Source organism: Sceloporus undulatus, chromosome 1 (assembly GCF_019175285.1).
Source record: "Sceloporus undulatus isolate JIND9_A2432 ecotype Alabama chromosome 1, SceUnd_v1.1, whole genome shotgun sequence".
In the NCBI taxonomy this organism is placed as follows: domain Eukaryota; kingdom Metazoa; phylum Chordata; class Lepidosauria; order Squamata; family Phrynosomatidae; genus Sceloporus; species Sceloporus undulatus.
This window is the reverse complement of record NC_056522.1, coordinates 285,625,712-285,646,895: the sequence shown is the minus strand read 5'-3', so window position 1 is coordinate 285,646,895 and position 21,184 is coordinate 285,625,712. Positions and strand designations below refer to the sequence as shown.

At 39.2% G+C, this 21,184-nt stretch overlaps 1 protein-coding gene across 1 annotated transcript in view; it reads right to left on the bottom strand.

Moving 5' to 3' along the window:
• DCDC1 (doublecortin domain containing 1) overlaps window positions 1–21,184 on the bottom strand; it is a 368,535-nt gene that overhangs the window by 192,221 nt on the left and 155,130 nt on the right. The window contains exons 11-12 of the mRNA XM_042459567.1: window positions 20,548–20,640; window positions 4,688–4,858 (exon numbers count right to left, since the gene is read on the bottom strand). Coding sequence (XP_042315501.1) covers window positions 4,688–4,858; window positions 20,548–20,640 — 264 coding nt within the window. The remainder of the gene's footprint in view (window positions 1–4,687; window positions 4,859–20,547; window positions 20,641–21,184) is intronic.

The following is a 21,184-nucleotide window of genomic DNA, read 5'->3' as shown; positions in this document are numbered from 1 at the left end:
AGGATAGTTTTGTTTTGTTTTTGTATAATTTATGTTAAGTCAGTTATAGCGTGTTAAAATTCCAATCGTAATTTTTTTTTTTTGCAAGCATTAAGTAATACTTATCTTTCATGCTTATTTGTTTGTCCTGTTTTGATATGGAATAAGTTATGTTATGTTAGTCATTATATATATTGTATATTAAGATATTAATTGCTATTTTCTATGAAATGACTATGTATTATTTGTTTGTTATGTTATTTTGTTTGTTATTAATAAAAAAATCTATATACGTTTAAAAAAAATTAAAAAAGAAATTCTACTGTCAGCATAGCCTCTGGCTTCATGGGAGCACACAATCCCACCACCTCAAAAAGGCAGTGCCAATGGATGAGATATAAAGAGACTATATTGAACACTGAAGAAACAAAAGATGTATATAGAAAGAACATTATGAAAGAACACCATGTAACCTGGAAAAACAAACCATAAAAGACCTATAAGGAAAAATTAAGAACATCTAGAAATGGTTATAGAATGGGACACCAAGAGGGAGAAGTAAAGGACATACATTTGTGGCTCAAAAACAGGTACTTCAAACAAATAGCATCAATGGAATAGTTTGAAAATAACTATGGACAGTAAATGTCTCCTGTGTAAACACAAAGCTGCAAATTCACACATACTGAATGTAAGAACCATCTTGATAGAGTGGTTGCAAAATTATGATTTATTATCCACAAAGAGAAGCGGGTTGCTTATCTATTTTTTGAGTGGTCATCTGTAAACTCACACATATGTGACTCTCTGTGCCTGCACAAACCACACCCTGGCCATCCTCAGTACCTGATCAACATATGAATGTATATCTGCTGGTGGAGATGGTGGGTCCTGGTAAGCCATATTCAGGTCTGAAGACTGATTCAGTGGAGGATGTGTCAAAACTGGAGTCACTGGGAATACATTTAAAAGCTGAGTGGAAAAGGTATGTTTGTCAGTCAAGAGATCGGATAGAGGAAGAGTTGCTGAAAAGGACTGCTGTGAAGTGCACACCTCTAAACCTATCATTGATGGAACAGTTTGTGACTGTGGAAGAGGAGGAGTTGGAGGTACCACACCCTAAAGACATGGCCAATCCAGATTGACCTGGAAGTGGCAACTGATCAGATGGTGGTGATGGAAGCAGGTGTAAGAGGGATGCCAATGGTGGAGCCCTTGGGACCATTGGACTTATGAATTCACCAGATACGTAATTGATGGTAGAGAATATGGGTAGTATCTCTGTGGCTGTATGAGTGGTATATCTCCCAGCCTTGTGAAGGGGATACCCAATAATCATTATTGTAGTGCCCTGCTGGTAGTGGATGGGAGCAGACAATGAGGTGGCTCTTGAATATGATAGCATTCTTATAGTCTGTAAGCAGCGACTTGATGAGCTGGAGACCTGAACCTGTGTATAGAGATGGAGAGGCAGCTTCAAGTGGTGGATCAGACTCTCACTGAAGTTGCTGGTCCAGAGTGCCAATGGATAACACCTTTAGAATGAGAAACTGATAATGATAACATCAAACATCTGTGGCAGCTAACAATATGATTACCAAATGTAAAGCTAGGTATAAGGTCTTCTAACAATATGCTGTTACTGTTGTTGTTTTGTGCCTTCATGTTGTTTCCAACGTATGGTGACCCTAAGGTAAACCAATCATGGGGGTTTCCTGGCACCATTTGTTCACAGAGGGTTTACCTATGCCTTCCTCTGAGGCTGAGAAAGTGTGACTTGCCCAAGGTCACCGAATGGATTTCCATGGCTGAGCAGGAATTCACAGTCATAGTCCAATTATCAAACCACTACACCATGCTGGCACACTACCTCCATTAACAGTGAGTTATTCTTGTATATGTGTTCATTCATATTCTTTTGAATAAAAGTTCTTTTAGTTTACCCACGCCTGGAGTCTCCATCAGCAAATACTGGTATAGTTGGTGCTTCTGGTTGTGACCTTAACGCCCCCCACAAGCCAAGCTTGACAATTCTCCAATGTACCAGAGATAGAATGTTAATAGTAGTGGAGGTTCTCTGAGCCTTGCACCTTTGTGGATAACACTAGTACCAGAACATAAACTCAGGGCAAACAATGATTACAGAAAAAAAGAAGATATTTTGTGGATGGTATGCATTTATGAAGGACTCTTGAGTCATCCTACTGTAGTAGCTCTTTCATCTCCAGATTTTTCCCAGCTGAACAACTGCAGTGGGAGCCAGTTTTGGCCTTATACATTCCTAGTGAGCATACTGCTACAGTTTTGGCCAAACATTAGCCAAAACTATGACCTGGAAGTGACTGCCTATCACTTCCATTTTAAACTTTCTGCCAATTTTGTGTTAATGTTGACAAAGTTTTAAAAAAATAATTTGAGGGTTATTTTGAGTATAGGCAAAAATAAATCACCATGTTTGGATGCAGTTAAACCATTAGGGGTATTCGGGGGGGTGTTTCCCCCACCATTGGGGTGGTTAAATGCTTTGGGGGAATTAGAAAGTGGTTTGGAGAGTACCAAAATGATATTCACAGCCACACTTTCCCCAGTCGAACACAGAATAAAACAGCTACTGCATGTTCTTCTCTCCATTCTCTTACTTCAGAATGTAAAATTATCCTTGGCACAGTGAAGCAAATCTAAATGAAGCTACTTGCTGTGATATGGAATCCTGTCAGACTATCACAACCGCTACTATAGAGTCTGAGTGCATGGTTAGGAGGAAGGCAAGTTCAGTCTGCCTTGTGTATGGTCTCTCAGAAGCCTGATATCTTTTCAAAAGTCCCCTTCACGTGTTATTCACTGTAGCTTACTCTCAAGCAAATGTGCACAGGATAGACTGCACACAACCTTTGTCACTGCTAAGAAGGCTCAAGTGCAACAGCTCTCTTAAATCTGTAATTGATCATTCAGTATAATTCTGATTCAAAATTGAATAGGGAGATCAATGACACAGAAGTATAGATAGTCCATTTTGGCTTGACCATTTATTTTACTTGATTAATTTGCAAAAGGGGGTCATCCATATCTCATACCACTTATTATTGGATCTGTTTTGATATTGATCTCCAGATTACTATGGAGTCCCCATTGAAAGATTATATGATACAGAATGACAAGATCTGTAAGGTCTGGCCCGCAGAAGCTGCCACCTCCATGACTCATGAAACTTTATTTGGTTATAACATTTCCTTGTCCTATTTGATCTGCCATGGAAATGCAGAGCACTTAATCTTGTAAGACTCAGTTTTCTGCCACAGTAATCCTTCAGGGTACCTTTTGGGGAATTCTATTTCCGTAGACTGTGTCCATGTAAGACATAAATTCTGTACTATAATTTGTATTAAGACAGCATGTATTCATTTTCTTCTAGTGAGTTTCAGATGAGAGACTGGTAACAAACTGCTTGTCAGGCAAGTTTCCTTGTGTTACCAAGCAGGTGGTAATTTTATGTGAGTGTTGCTATTCACAGCTAAATTGGATATGTTCTTCTTTGTTATTGCTCTCTTTTGTTTAGTGTAAAGAGACATATAACCAGAGTAAACTTTGACCAGACTGAGGCACTTTGGCAAAAAAGTGAAACTTCATTGGTGATATGCTGTACAAGTAGTAAATGTAATGCTTGTTATGTTACAACAGTAAGTTAGAGCCATTAAACTCTTATTAATGAATGTGTTAAAAGGTGTATTACTTCCAAGCTCTGATTGTAAAAGCTAATTCGTAAGTACATACATGTAATAGAAATAGTTAGAGTTCTCATATCTGGGATCAAACATTGATTGGAATGGACACTGCAGCCAGGAAATCAGAAGAAGATTAAGAATGGGGACGGCAGCTATGAAAGAACTAGAAAAGATCCTGAAATGGAAAGACATACAACTCAGCACAAAAGTCAGAATCATACAAGCCATTTTATTCCCTATTACCATGTATGGATGTGAGAGCTGGACAGTCAAGAAAGAAGATAGGAGGAAAATCAATTCATTTGAGATGTGGTGCTGGAGAAGAGTGCTAAGGATCCCATGGACAGACAAAAGGACAAACAAATGGGTCCTAGAGCAGATCAAGCCAAAAATATCCCTAGAAGCCACGATAGCAAGACTGAGACTGTCATATTTTGGACACATGAATCATTGGAAAAAACAATTAATGTTAGGAAAGGTGGAGGGAAGTAGAAAGAGAGGAAGGCTACATGCTAAATGAATGGACTTTATTAAAGAAACCATGAATATGAGTTTGCAGGAGCTGGGCAGAGCAGTAGAGGACGGAGATGTCTCTTCCATAGAGTCGCCATGGGTCGAGACTGATGCGAAAGCAGTTAACTACAACAACAACAAAACTCCTTACAATATATCCCTGGTTGTGTGTATTTTAGTAGCAAAAAATCACTATGTGTTCTTTATAATACATTTTACATTAGGAATAAGTTTCTGAGTCCAAGAGGAAATATATACAGTGTTATATGCATCAGTCTTCTTGCATTTATTTATAGATCTTTAATGCACTGTTCTAATTAGGTACTAATAAACTTGAAAATCAGAAGAAACAAATCAAAGTCTCACTTTTGAAGAATCAGAATTAAAATGAAGAATACATTTGGAATATTATTGAAGAAATGTTTTTTAAAAATACCGAAGGTGAACTGTAAGAGGTATTAAAGTATCCCTACCTTTAGCTGAAGACCTTGTGGCAGAAGTGTGTTTGCAGGGAGTTCTTTAATATGCTGGTAGACATATGAAGTGCATTGCTCTTGTTCAGCCTGTAACTGAGGGAGAAGTTTAGAGAGGTGACCTTTGTAGTTCTTAATGGCTGCCTGCAATTCATCAATCAACTTGTTCACCTGAAGGGTTAAATTATAAGAGCTGTCAGTAAGAGGCAATCATTGATGTCACACCTATTAGAATTTTCATTACAAACTGAGAGAAGAGATGACATTTCATTACAAAGCCTGGGAGAAAATAAAATATAGACGTGTCTCTGGCTTATGTAGCTGTGGAAAAAAAGTCCAGAGAAAATGCTACGTAAAAATCAACAGGCCAGTTTAACTAAACCAATGGTCCTTTCTCCTTGCTGAAGATAACACATGCTTTAATGTCACATTAAATTATTTAAAATTCGTTTAAAAATATAATTATAATCAATTCCTAAATAAACATTTCTCAACCATGTAATGATTTTTTTGTTTTAATACATTTTTAATTTTTGCTTATCTTGCATAAATCAACACATTTCAAATGAAGAACTTAAAAAACACAAATAATAAAACTTTTAAGAAAAACCCTACCACAATCAAAAACATAAAGAGAGTTTAATCAGGGTCATCACGATTATGTAAAGCCCCTAACATTAAAATGTTGTCATATGAGCCCCAAATACATTTCTATCAAGATGGAAATTTTTTAGAATGCACCATTATTAACAAGGTTTACCCATATACATATGTCACACAAGCAAAAGGATGTGTATTAGTTTGCTATATCTACCCAAAACACCTCTAATTGTAATTGTAACCATTTTGTTTTTCGGAGAAGACCAAAGTCAGAAATGAATAAAACAGTTCCTTTAGTCCTAGTGACCACTATTGTAGTCAGTCCTGAACAGGATAAACCAGAGGTCGGCAACCTATGGCCCGCGGGGCGCATGTGGCCCGCCAAGGCCTAGGGACCGGCCCCAGCCTGGCCCTGGCGCAGATTGCCACCGGGGCCTCAGGCCTTCGGCGCAGGTGCGCGGGGCCTCAGGCATCCAGCGCAGGCACAGGCGCGTGGGGCCTCAGGCCTCCGGCACAGGGGGCCTCGCGCCTCCGGCGCAGGTGCGTGGGGCCTTTGTGCACGGGGCAAGCGGCAGGCAAGGGGGGCAAGGAGGAGCAAGTGGGGGCAAGGGGGAGTAAGTGGAGGCAAGGGAGGGCAAGGGGGCAAGGAGGAGCAAGCAGGGCAAGTGGGGGCAAGGAGGAGCAAGGGGGGCAAGGGGAGGCAATTGTCTATAGAAGCCTCAGAAACATGCATTTATATTAATATTTTTTTAAAAATCAGCAGATTTTTTTGTATGTCCTCCATTTTTTAAATCAAAAACGTGTCCTCCATTTTAAATTTTTGTCCTACATTTGTCCCGGTTTATTTATTTATTTAATTTTTTTAAAAGAATTATTTAATTATTATTTTTTGGCTTCAGCCCCCCGAGTTGTCTGAGGGACAGCAACCCGGCCCCCAGGTCAAAAAGGTTGCCTACCCCTGGGATAAACCAATGGTCTCACTCAACAGAAGAGAGCTTCCTATATTTATTAACAGATAAAATAATATATTTGTTTTACTTAAATGAGTAAGGTATGCAAAAGTAAAGTAAAAGGGGATAAGAAGTTTGTAGAGAAGCTAACACAATTCTTTCTCTATGTCTGTTATTGTTGTTAACTGCCCTCAACCCTGACTCATGGTGGTCCTGTGGATGAGACATTTCCAAGTCCGCCTATCCTCCACTGTTCTACTTAGGTCTGTTACAGACAGCCAAAGTAAAGCTGCTTTGATGTTTCAATGACGCATGTGTCCTAAGAGTCCAGAAGTCACACCAAAGCCATGTTCCAGCCCTAAGGACTAGAGCGTGGCTTTGGTGCGGCTTTTGGACTCTTAGGACACATGCATCATTGAAACACCATACCTCCACTGTGACTCGAAGCAGCTTTATTTTGGCTGTCTGTAACAGGCCACAGTTTCTGCAAATTTGTCTCTGACTGAGTCTAACCATCTGGCATGCAATCTTCCTCTCTTTCTACTTCCTTCTAGCATTGTCTTTTCTATGAATCATGCTGATAATGTGGCCAAAGTAGAAAAGCCTCGATTTGATCATCTTGGGCGCGTTAAAGACCGCCCCTTTGGGGTGGCCTGTACCCACCCCTTTCCCCAACAGATCAGGGCTTCAGCTGCCACAGCGGCAGCCCTGAGGCCCTGATCCGCCGCTTTTCCAGGCTGCAGGAAGAGGCAAAAGGCTGCTTCCCACGGCCTGGAAATGGGGTGTCCTTGGGGCCTCAAGCCCCAAGAACACCCTGACAGCGGCGGGGAAAAGAGAAAGGAACCGCTTGGCCCCTTTCTCTTTTGTGTCGCTGGCGCAGTTGTGTAAAGGCTGCGCCAGCGACACAAATGAAGAAAGGAGCTCCATTTCGGAGCTCCTTCCTGCGCCGCCTGGTTTGGAGGCAGCGCGGTCATGACGTCCTAATGGCGGCGCCCATGTAGAATGAGTGCTGCCATTTTGTACGTACTGTGTACGTACTAGGGTTGGGGGCGTCTGAAAGAGACACCCCGGGCAACCCTAGTACGTACACAGTACATAGTAAAAGGCCCTTCTGGAAAGGGCCTTAGTATCCAAGGAGATTTCAGGCTTGATCTATTCAAGGACCCATTTGTTTGTCCTTTTGGCTGCCCATAGTATTTTCAGCACTTTTCTCCAGCACCACATCTCAAATGAGTTGATACTCTTCCTATCAGATTTCTTTCCTGTCTTGCTTTCACGTTCATACATGGTGAGGGAGAATACAATGGCTTGGATGATTCAAACATTGTTGGATATAGCAACCTTTGCATGCTAAGACCTTCTCAGACCATAGGAATGCATATTTTTTGTAACTTCCTGTTTGTGTTTATATGCCCCCTCTCTTCCTGAAGTATACCTTCCTCAGGGATGTAGCCCGGGGGGGGGGGGGTTCTTGGGGTCCGCACCCCCCCTTCCGTTAGATAAAATGAATGGTGCGTGCTGCTGCGCTGCCGCACCCAAGCCCCAATATAATGGTGGCACTTAGTCTGAAGACCCCCTTCCCAAAATCCTGGCTACGTCCCTGCCTTATTTTGTATCAGAGATTTCTCCATGCTTTCCTCCTTTCACCATGCTGTTTAGGATGAGGCTTAATCTCTTTTTGAATACTTTATGCTAAGTAACATGTAGACTTTCTACTTTTATCTTCATCATGAACCTTTTATCTTCATCATGAAGCTGTGCCTGTGTATATGAACTATGCACAAGATTTGTGAGTAAAACTATTTTTAAGTTCTTTTTAAATAAAGGCTGTGTTTTATTCCTTTTACTGTGCTAATACACATGTGTGGAGGTTCTGGGGTAGTCTTGCTGCTTTCCATGCTTCTACTGAAGTAGGCTCTGCTAAGGAGCATCACCAAATCTCAATTGTGTCTTTTGGATTTTTTGCTAAAACCTAACCAACTTTAGTGTTCATTTATATATCTTTGCACTTTAAGATTGTCTAGTTCTTTCATTGCTGACTTCCCACTCCTAGTCTTGATCTATGTTTGATTCAGAAGATTTGCACTGCAGAAAGTAGGAAGTGATATTCCATGCATGAAGTGATATTTTCAGGAAGTCTGTAAGAAGAACTAAGAAATATTAGCAGTGAGAAAAGATTATGTTTTAGACTTCAATGACAAATAGACCCCAAACCAATTTCTGAATCCAAATGGTATCCATTAAAGAGTTCTTAAAGGCCTCAAATGTTCTAACAAAAATATGTAACAGCTCCTTAAGAGCACTGAAACATTAAACTAATGTTTAAAAGGATTATATAGAGTCTGAGATATTGGCAGAGGAATTTAACATCTGTTGCTTGTAAACTGTTATTAAAGATAAGATTATCAAGCAAATACGTGGACACGTTTTGCCAAAGAAGAATGAGTATGATGTCAGTAAAGGTAAATCTTGTCTCACTAAATTTTCAGAGGTCTCTAAAAGCATCGCTAACTATGGGCCAAAACAGATGGGCCAAACAAAGTGGCTTCAGGCTTGTATTTATACATTCAGGCTTGTATAAATATTAAAATTATGCTGCCTTCACATTTTGTTTAAATAACTTTTAGACATTTTTTTATTCTGATTTGCTATATTGGCAATATTCCTCATGATATCACTACTGTTTATCCTTAACATTCCAGATTCATTTGTGCACTTATATTCTTCATATATATTCTTATATTCTTCATATACTGTATCTCTGTTTTGACTGTTTATTAAAATCAAGCTTTTCCTGTTAATTTAGGTTAATTACTCCATGAAAGTTTGTGGCTTTAGAGCTGTAGATATATAAGAAAGAAAGAAAGAAAGAAAGAAAGAAAGAAAGTGCAATTTGTCAGCAATGCTCTGAATGTTTCTTCAGCTAGATCAAACAAACTTTTTATCAACAAAGACTATTCTGCAAAATGGCTTTCCTGTTGTTGTTTTTTATTCCTTTGGAAATAATATACTTTCAAAGGTCAATCTGTAAGTGACCAAACCCACCTTTCAAGTCTATGTTCCTGAACAATTTTACCTCAGATTCCCCCTCCTGTATGTTCTAAAAGCCAAATAAATAAAAAGTCTGTATAAAATTCTTCATTGTGAATAGATTTTTTTCTAACATGAAATCCCTCCCCACCCTCATTCAAATACAATTCTGAAAGAAGACAAAACTTGACCTTTTGTGATCCCCGTATTAATAGGTCTGTTCATAATTCAGTCTCTGTGTGTGGAAAAGCACCCATGTGGAAACGTGCAGGCCTGTGAGATATATAGCCTTTCTCTTTACACATTATCTGACCCTATGAATCCTTTCTACAAAGGAAAGCTTTATGTATGCATCAGTTGGAAAAGAAATGCACACTCATTGTGCTTAAGAAAACACACATTTTATTCCTCATTCTCCAGGAAAACCCTGCATGGATCTGAGTGGATGGACTGTAAAAATCAGGACAAGAGAGGCTGCTGCACAGAAGAATCTTTTCTTTCTTTCTTTCTTTCTTTCTTTTTTTACTCAGTAGATCAGACTATTCTTCTTAATTTTGTGTTTGGTGTTTTCTGCTAAATAGAGGTGACTATGTATAAATGTGGTAGTCATTGTCTCTATATACCTCCACTAGAGTACCACCCAGGAAACAGCAGTGTTTTTACTGACGTGCTTTTCATTGCATGACACATTGAGTGTTTATGTGTATTTTATCTGTACTCATAGTACATATTCCCTAGTACAGGCACTGATAAATATATGCATTTGGATATGTTCCCAAGGTACTGAACCAATCATGGAACGTCTTCTGGGTCACCATGGACAGAAAAAATAAATATAAAAAGAAAACCGGGACACCTTGTCTACTCTTTTTGTGGTGCTGGACCAGTTGTAAACAGTGCCTTCTGACAGCTACAAAGCCCTAGGGAAGAGTGAGGAGAATTTCCAGTAGAAGGCCTCTTCTTATGTCTACAAGAAGAATATATCCAGAATTAGCAAAACAAGTGTGACCAGCAACAAAATGTTGCACTGTTTCCTCCCTCTGTAAAGCACCAGCCACTCCCTCCAACCAGTGCATTCTACTCTGTCCACCACTGTCTGCCCCATTTTTCTTTTGCAATTGTTATTCTACATTATGAGTCACTGATTATGTTCAGTTGTCACTAGGCTTTATTGTTGTTGTTTTATTTCTTAACCACCCTCAAGCCATTTTCATTTAACTTTTCTTTGATTTTTTTATTGTTGTTGTTAACTGCCCTTGAATCAATCTAGACCCATGGCAACCTCATGAATGAAACATCTCCAAGACTCCCTGTCCTACACTGCTCTGCTCAGTCCCTGTAAATTCTTATCTGTAACCTTTTGAATAGTCCATTCATCTAGCATGTGATCTTCCTCTCTTTCTACTTCCCTCCACTATTGGCATTATTGTTTTTTCCAATGAGTCATGTCTTCTCTTGATGTGACCAAAGTATAATAGCCTAAGTCCAACCATCTTGGCTTCCAGGGATATTTCTGCTTGATCGCTTCTAGGATCCATTTGTTTGTCTTTTGGGCTGTCCACAGAATCCTTTGCATTCTTCTCCAGCACCACATGTCTAATAAATTGATTTTCTTCTTAACTACTTTCTTAGCTGCCCAGCTCTAGCATCCATACATGGTAACAGGGAATACAACGGCTTGTATGATTCTAACTTTTGTGCTCAGTTGTATATATTTACATTTTAGGATCTGTTCTTGTTCTTTCATAGCTGCCCTCCCCATTCTCAATCTTCTTATGATTTCTTGACTGCAATCCCCACTCTGATTTTTGATCCCAGGTTTGAGAACTATTTTACCATTTCTATTTCCTCATTGTCTAGATCGAATTTGTGTAAATTTTCTGTTTTTGTTTTTGTTGTTGTTTTCTATGTTCAACAATAAGCCTTTGCACTTTCTTCCTTGATCTTCCTTAGTAGTTGCTCTAGGCCCGTGATGTTTTTTGCTAGTATTATGGTGTTGTCTGCATAGCTTAGATTGTTGATATTCCCCCCCCCAAAAAAAAAAAATGCTTCTGCAAATTTCTGACAACAATCTTATTGGAACTCACTACCTGAGTTTATTACTAGGGAAAGCATCCATAACTGTGATTTGGGGGTGGGGGTCACACAGAGGGTTTATTTATTTATTTATTTCATTTATATACTGCCTTTCACCCTGACTGGACCCAAGGCGGCTCACAGATTTAAAAAGCATTATAATAAAATTTAAAACAGTTAAAATCTCCTAAAACAATATAAAATTACATATTTGTACATTGCAGGGGGCTCCACCAGTACACTGAAAGATTGCTGTCAGTCAAGCCAATCTCTTCTAAAGCAGGGGTAGGACTGACTTCCTACAGTATTTATCTGCCCCAGTACGGAAAATGTGTGTGTTCCACTTTCAACTGAAGAATAGTGTGGCAGACCAGAAGGGAAGACTGATGTGGGCTGTGCTTCATAAGCTGGCAAAACAATGACATATTTTGGGTGTGAAACTACAGTTCGAATCTATGGCCTCCCTAGCTGTAACTACAGCCTCCCTGGTTCTTGCGGAGTTTCCCCTAGAAGTTGCACAGGGGTTGGGTTTCTAGAAAGGGGGTAGCTGAGCCAACCATGGAAAGCTATAGCCTCTCTAATCCTTCCTTGGCTTCCTCCTCACTTCAGGAGAGGGGTTGGAAAAGCAAAGAAAGGAGAGCTATAGTCTTCCTAATCCTCACTTGGCTACCCCCCCTCTCTCTCTCTCTCTCTCTCACACACACACACACACACACACAGAATGAGAGAAAGAATGAGAGAGAGATGTGGGACCATGTAGAAGCTCCACACGATGTCAAAGACAAACCTGACACCCAGATGTTAGTATGGATGAGGTGGTTTGGATTCTACCAATAACCTTGGTGGTAGAGGCATTTGCCTGAACCCTGGGTAAAGTGTCCATCATTCTGTCAGCTTCACCCACAGAAAAAGTCATCAGAAGGAGAAAATGGAAAGAGCTGACTGCACAAAGAAACGAAAATTAAAGCCTTGGGGACTAATGCTCAGGAAACCCAGTTTATGCCAGCTGCTCAGACAGAAGTCTCTTTCTAGGCACTGCAAAACAAAGTAACTAGAGCTTTCCATAACCACAGCTCCTTCTCAACCTTGCTTCAACTACAGCCTAGTTGTGGTAAGTCTGTTTGGCTCTTGTTACTACTTTTGCCTCTCATTTGTAAATTCTAAGATAATAAGTGACTTGATAACAAGGACTGATTGAAAGTAATAAAGGAACACCTTCCTTTCATTTCCTAAAATCTTCCTAGACTACCATGCCCAACTTGTGGCTGTACCTGGTAAATTCAGAATACCCAAGGATATGAGCTATGGTATGCAATCCATTAAAATAGGTTATGTGAGGATATCATTGATAAAAAGAGAAAATACCAACTATTGACAACTTAACTGGTGGTTTTGGAGGAACTAACACAATTAATTAGCAGATACAGGATGTAATGGTATAACCACCTTGAGCCCCATTCAGGGGAGAAAGGAGAATATAAAATGAATGAATGAATGAGGAAGATGGAGAACAAATTTTCTAACAGTTGAGATTTTCAAATAGTCTTTATATTTTATTTTTCAGGCAATTTAGGGTATAACTAAGCAATATAATTAAGCTCAGTGAAAACAATTTGAGAATCCTTTGAAATCTGTTAAATACCAATGTTGAAAGTTGTACGAAATGCATGAACACAAAGGAGCTTGTTGCATCGCTTGTAAAACCAGCTCACCTCTAGCCATCTTAAATCTTAAATCAGGCAGCATCCTGATATTATTAGATTGATTTAGCTGCCTAATCTTCTGCTCGGGTGCATCCCGGGTGCATCCCCACTTTCAGGAGGGCTCCTCTCATCTCTTTTCAGTACCAGAAGTTTTCTGATTTAAGAAAATGGCCACCGGAGAGCTCCTGAAAGTGGGGATGCACCTGGGTGGCAAATAAGGCAGCCAAATCCATCTGATAACATCAGCATGCTGCCCAATTTAAGATTTAAGCCGGCTAGAGGTAAGCCGGTTTTACAAGTGATATGATAAGCTCCAAACACAGAGCTTCTTGTGATATAATGATAGAATCTATGCTCTTGAAACACGCCCTATGGAGAGGTGAAGCACACACATGTATATGTACGTGTGTGTGTGCCTTAAAGTCATCTGTTGATTTTTGGGACCCTATTAAGAATTTTCTTAGACAAGGAATAGAATCATAGAATCATAGAGTTGGAAGAGACCACAAGGGCCAACCAGTCCAATGGAAATCTCAATCAAAGCATTCCGAAGAGATGGCCATCCAGCCTCTGTTTAAAGACCTGCAAGGAAGGAGATTCCACTACACTCCAAGGGAGTTTTTTTTTCACTGTCGAACAGCCCTTACTGTCAGGAAGTTCCTCCTAATGTTGAGGTGGAATCTCTTTTCCTACAGCTTGCATCCATTGTTCTGGGTCCTGTTCTCTGGAGCAGCAGAAAACAATCTCAGAAGTGGTTTTTCCATTTATTTATTTATTTATGGTATTTATATCCTGCCCTTCAGTACTAAAGGCTCTCAGAGCAGCTTATAACTATTATTATTTTTATTTAGACGGTTCCCTGCCCTCAGGATTACAATCTAAAAAGACACAACACAAAAGGAGAAGGGAATGGTGGTGGGATAGGGGATTAGGTCCAGCAGTTCTTCTCTCCCTCTGAGGCCTGGACCAAAGCAGATGGACTGAGGGAAGGCTCTGCTTCTTAGAAGGAACTTGGAAGGCAGAGGTTCAAGTAGCGGTAGAACCAGCAGCTTCTTTTCCTCCTGGCCCCAGATAGTCACTATGGTCCTCCCATTCTCTCTGCTTGGGTATTTTGCAGCAGAGCCCTGTCGGGTCCTGGTTTTATAGCCCTAGCAGGCAAAGCAGCTGTGAGTGATGGTAAACACAGTGTCTACTGAATCAGGGCCTCAGTCCTGAAGAGAGAGGAATCAATTTTGAAGGCAGAGGTAATTCTTATGAAATATAGCCTACAGCGCTTGGCATTTGTTAGTGGTCTCCTAGCCAAGTGCTTAGCTTCTAAATCTGATACAATCTTGCTTAGCTTCTAAATCTGATACAATCTACTGTTCTTAAGGAATTTACACGTAAATTAGTAAACTTTAATTTCCTCTCACTATGGGGGAATACAAAGGAATGAGAGCCAGTGGGTTTAGTATCATTCCTAGATGCTCTTCTGAAATAACTAGAGACGTAAAATTCTGGCATAAAATGTCAAAGGGCATGTACTGAATATTTCAGTGAATTTGCTAGAACTGACAGCATAATCACTGCTCATTTATTTTATATGTAACTTTTACCAGTGAACCATATTGCATGAGAAGCTATGAATCTAGGCCTTGGTCTTCAGGACCTTTGGATAAAAACTTATGTATAGAGGAAAAAGAGCTGAGATTAAGTTGTTCTTAATGGCACATCCATTTTGAAGAGCTCTGCTACAACCTATGGAAAGCTCTGCACAAATAAAAGCTAGGGATGGACAAATCTGTTTCTTATCATTCCATTTCATTTTCACATCAGTTTGTGAATATATTTTAGTTGGCATAAAAATTCAAACAAATTTTGCATGAAATTGTCTCAGCATTTTCCATAATATATACCTTTCCTATGCTATTCTTACAGTATTTCCACTAACGTGCACATTTTATAAAAGGGTAAAAGTAGTCGCTTGACATGAATGTCTAGTCATAACCAACTGTAAGGGGAAGTGCTCATCTCCGTTACTAAGTTGAAGAGCCAGCATTTTCCAAGGACTGCTCTGGTAGTCATGTGGCCAGCATGACTGCATGGAATGCTGGTACCTTCCCTCCGAAGTGGTACCTATTGATCCACTTGGTTTGCATGTTTTTGAACAGCTAGGTTGGCAGAAGCTGGGACTAATGACAGGAGCTTACGCCATCATGCAGCACTCAGGCCTCAAACTGCCAACCTTCCAATCTTCCAATCATCAGAATTGTCATCTTAACCATTAAAAATTAAGTGGAATGTATTGAAAAAATTGCAGATAGTGCAAAGCTGAAGGTAAATTGCATTTCTAAGTTTGTGGACAGTGAATTAAGCTGGTTTGTGTTAAAATGCAAACCAATACATTTTTTCCCCCATTCGAAGGGATCATTCCTACTTACATTTAAACCGGTTTGGGATTCACCTTCGCGCCGTGATGGTAAATCGATTCCAAAAGGTTCATTGTCCCAGCTATGAAAGAGGATCTTTTCATTATCCCCTTGTAATCGCTTCTTTTTTTGGCACAATTGTCATCCCCACTAGTTTGCACCACTTCAAAGTGCATGTTAATCATCTGTGCAACATGCTCCAGAATAGATTCTTTCCAAAAGAACCACTAGAAAACTAGTGTCTGGAAAAACCGTGGTGTTTTTTTGTTTTGGTTTGTTTGTTTGTTTGTTTGTTTGTTTTTTGCATTTAACTTGCTTTATCATGACAGAAATTGATCAAAGTAGGATCAGAACTGGTTTCAAATGGGAACGACAGTCATATAAATCGATCAGCAATTCGCTTTAAATCATAGTAGGAATGAGCCCTTAGCAAAAATAACTCTGACAATGCTTTTGCCAGTGGCAGGATCTCAAATGGAAACATATAATGTGTGGGTGTATTCCTGTACAAGCCTTAGTTCAATGGGATCCAAAGCCCACGCATTCCCTTTGCCAGATTTGACTACAACACCTTGGTTCTGACGTGCTTAAATTTCTCTCCTATTTTAACAAAGTGGTCGAGGGGAGGTTTTAAAAAAATCAAAGAATGAAAATAATCGCTTATCCATAACTTTAAGTGCTAAATAGTAGTCTTCCTTTCTTATCAAAGGTCATCTTAACTTACTGTTGTTGACTCATTTCCACTTTCAAAACATATTACTTTAGTTCACAGTTTATTACTTCCAATACTAGACATACACAAGACAGTTCATGTATGCAATATACTATTCATAGGTTTAAAGAAGGTATCAACAATGGTCATAACTAGGATGATACAAATTTTAAAGTCAAAAATATTGTTACTAAAATACAGCAGAAAATACTTTAATTCTCCCTCCCCAAAAAACCTGGAGCCTAGACTAAACAGAGACTTACATCACAGAGATTTGTAAAATATTCAGCTAATAAGAAGTAATGGAATTGGGAATATTTCCAGAATAACATAATATTTTAAGATAGGATTCTGAGAATCCTGTGTGTTTGTGTATACGCAAACTGCTTTTACACTGAAAAACTAGAAACTAAATTTTCCTTCCAGTGGTAGCTCTCTCACACATGTTATGATCCCTAATCTGAGGCTGGATGGGCTGTTGAAAGGTGGTAGCTCAAAAACTCCCTGTATATGCACAGAACTGTGGAAATAATGATTTGACTCTCAGATACATATGAGAGGTCTAGAAATGGAAGATTTTGTTTATACTAAACCCTTCCCCCTCTCTCCCATCTCTGGCAAATGATAACCCCTGGATTTTCACTGGTAACTAGGAATAACAATTAGCTGTGGTACTTTAAATAAAAACTCAATCATCAATAGACTTCACTTCAAAATAGCAAGAAAGGCTTTTTACTAATAACATTATAATAAAATAAATAAAGTTTCCTCATCTTTTCTCCTAAAGAGTAAGATTTCTCCAGAAACCTACATGAAAATAATGCTCCATTTTTGCTTCACAGCAATTTTGTATTATTTCTTTTATAGAATATGCTGTCAAGTGCACAGCATGAAGCATTGCAAGGGGAAAAGCCTGGTTTAATAGTTCTTCATTACAATATTTCCTGCAGAATCTTATGATTAGCACACTATGTCTTGATGTAAACTACAGTTTTTGCATAAAAGTAAGAAATTAGTTAACATTTTCCTTTGGAGTGTCAAGACAAATGTAATGAAAGTTTAAAAGGAAGTAACTAAATTCTTGCTTGGATAATTTGAAATGCAGCTAAATTAAAGGGCTTGTTCAGTCTGATTCCTTAGAGAAAATTTATATTAGAAATTTTATATTAGAATATTTTCAAAGAAAAACAAATTTCTGGATCTGGAATACAATAAGCCAGTGGTTCTCAAATGGTGGGGCAGGACCCCCGGGGGCATGGACAAATTGCTCAAGGGGAGGCATGAGACTTGGAGGCCCTGATCCCCCCCTCCTTCTCCTAAACTTTTATGTGTAAAATTTACATATGCATTGAGTTAAATATTGAATTTACGTAAATTAAACTGTTCTAATTTAAACACTGTTATTTCCTTACAAAATGTTAAAATATGAATATACATGCATGTGCAAATGAAAATATGCACACTAATTTTTTTTCATATACTGTATTGTGTAAGGTAGGAAGAGATAAGCATGTAGATCTAAAGAGAGGTCTCAAGGGTAAAAAATAATAATAATTGAATGCCACTGCAGTAGGACCTTGGTATCTACGACCCCTTGTAGAAACAAGATCCATGGATGCTCCAGTCCCATTATATACAATGGGGAAGTAAAATGGGGGCCCTTATATAAAATGGCAAAATCAAGCTTTGGTTTTAGGGTGGGATTTTTTTGGGGGGTGGGGGGATATTTTCAAGCTGTCAGTGGTTGAATCCATGGATGCAGAATCCATGGGTATGGAGGGCCAACTGTATAACTAAGAAGAACATAATTAGGAACAATGAATAGACAATTGGTTTCATAGGCAGATTTTTCTTCATATGTATCCAATACATATAAAAATGGGTGGAAGGGGATATCAATGAGTGATTACCTTTCTTTGCTATAAAGCACTTTTTGCATCTACTATTTTCCAATAAATCTTCTTTTTATATAAGTGAGTTCACCTCACCCCAATTTTCCACTGATTTGGTTTGATGTGGTGGCCTTGATCAGGGTTCCAGATTAATATAGACCTCAAACAGATGACCTAAATGGGCTGCCATTGGGCCACATTGAGGGCGGGATGTGCACATGATGTACACCCCGAATATGGCAAGAAGCCACCCTGGACACAACTCTTTTCCAAAGAACCCAAACATCTGCTCCTTTTCGTCAGGCCAGGTGGGGACCACAGCGGCAGCCGAAATCAAAGCCAGGCACATGGTAGCTGCCATGGCCCCAGTGTAAACAAGCCCCATGTGGTCCCAGGGTGGCCCTTTGGGGCTGTCTGTTTCACCCCTTGTAAGTCCCCTTCCTTTAGAAAAGGAATGGAAAATCTTTTCTTTTTTAGTCCAAGGGCTGATTTCTGCTATGGAAAAGGTCTTGTGATCCAATGGTGAGCAGGAAGATTTTCCAAAATAAAGGTCTGGGCATGATTTTAGGCATGGCAGTAGTGTCTATTTATACCATTCATGGCCCAAGATTCCATATTAAAAATAAAAGTATCTAGTCCCTGGAGAAGCAGAAATATGAGGAGGAAAGTACAGTAATTATTCTACCCAATTGTTTTGCAAGAACTGGGCTTGCTAGTGCCGTTCAGTGGTTTTAGCCAACCATTGATTTTTCACAGTGGTGAGTGACATTTTCAATCCCTTGGGGAGATAAAACCACAGACTGACTCTCTCTCAATTGCTTGAGTAAATGTTGCTATTTGGTGGACACTTGAGGTCTTTTTTTACAAAGTTGCCTGCAAATATAGAAAGTGATGAAGCCATAGGAGTTACATTCTGTGCACAGATTGGCATGTTCTTGGGTCTTATTTCCTCTTACTCCATGCAGGCCCTGAAACTCTGCTCTGGGGATATATATAACTTTCACAACAGCATGAGAACACCACAGTGGACTGCAGAGGGAAGAGAGGATTGGTGACAATCATTTCCTTGGACTTCATTCATGAAAGAACAACTTCAGATTGAGCCCAATATTTATACTGATGAATAAACAAGTTATAATGTTAGGGAAAAATGAGTTCTTAAAATGGCATGGTAACAGTTGATATAATCCAGCTTTACCAGAGGTGTAACAAAGCACATGGATGATCCCCCTTGCTTTTACACATCCCTTCTCCCAAACAAGTTGCTCTGAGACTAGGATATTTGGGAGAACTGCCTATTCTTCATTTATGCATACCACTTCATACTGAACTAACAGTGTTTAAGTGGCTTACAACTGTAAGCTAATTGCCCCCAACAATCTGGGTACTCGTTTTAGCAACCTTGGAAGGATGCAAGCCTGAGTCGAGCTTGAGCCCTTTCGCTGGTATTGAACTCGCAAGCTTATGGTTTTGAGTGAGTGGCTGCAGTACAGGCATTTAACCACTGCGCCACCAGGGCTACTTCACCTTGCTGTACTCTTTACTGAGGGTAGGGGGATATGAGGGATGTATCCAAATATCTCATGTTCTTAACAGCCTCTGCAGGTGTGTGAATTTGCACACATTGCATATTGGTGGGCAGATAGATGGGTGCATATAGGTGCATAATGTCCCACATAGATATTCTGAGGAGAGGAAAATACAGGACTCTTTATAACCTATGAGAATTCACGATAGATGGGTACAGTGGCTGCAGCAGTAACTGACTGTGTTTACTATATATACTCCTCTTTCAAACATTGGAATGTCTAGTGCTTCAGTGTACTCTGTCCCGCCTGCTCCCACATGTACCTTATAACCCTACCCCACTGCCCAAAGTACTAAAGCAGAAGCTCCACAGTAACTCAGAGAGTTCCATTAATCCTAGTTACAAACAGATAAACATTATTTAAGAATAAAACAAAATGTTTGGAAAACAGATACAAATCTGAAACGTACTTATGTTACACTAAAGAAAGGGAGTAATTAATGTCTTTTCTATATGAGACGAAGACTGGTATTTTTAATTTTTAAAAAATTCCCAGACTTTTAACATCAAGGTCTTTAAAAACTGATTTGAACTGTTCACTTTGGGGTAGCCTGTAAAATATTTCTCATGCACTTCTTATTCTATGCTAACTTAGTTTGAACTTTTGTGTTATGGGCCAAAAAGTTCGAAACTAATTAGACCCAATTGGACCCTATGTTTTGTAGTTTTGTTATTACTGTTGTCGGACGCTAATATTGTATTTTATGTTTTAAATTGTGCAGAGAATGATGATGGTGCTGGTAGTGGAGGTAATGGTGGTGGTGATCATGCTTATGGAGCAGTATTACCACTTCCAGACATAGGAGGAAGAAGAAAAACAACTTTGCAGTAGAATGCTATGATAAAATATACAAACTCATCTGTGCACAGTCTGCTTACTGAAGGAATATAGCTAACTTACTTCTTCTTGTTCTAAATATAATTCTTCCTCTTTCATTGACAGAATCCTTTTGTCTGTGATTTCTTCTTTGTGCCCATCAATGGCAGAACCCACCTGAAAATAATAATAATGCGTGTGAAAAGAAGTAACAATTTAATTTCCTAATTTTTCTGTCCACTGTAAGGAAAGAAGATCATCTACTCCCATCTTTGTCCCCCAAGCACATCTGTCCACATTTAGGTATAGTATTTCAACAGTGTACTTTAGTGAAATCCAATTGACAGTCCTAAAATGTTTCATAGAATCAGATTATTTTGGCTTACATTATTATAATTATCATCGCTTATTTATGTAGTTTTCAATAAAGTAAATAAACCATTTATAACTAGAAAACATCCAGGGGTAGCCATGTTGGCCATATAGCAAATCCAATAACATCAAAAATCCACCAAATAGTGATACCTTTATTGGGCCAACCAAAATGCATAGTACTGTATACATGTTGCAAACTTTCAGAGCTCCACTGGTTTCTTCATCAGGCAAGGTGTTAAAAACAAATGGAAACATCCAGGATTGCAAAGGTAGTATCTTTTTGTTTTGCAAATACAAGTTAAATTTCCTGGACTTTGAGAACCTCCCAGTAGCCACATGGCCAGAA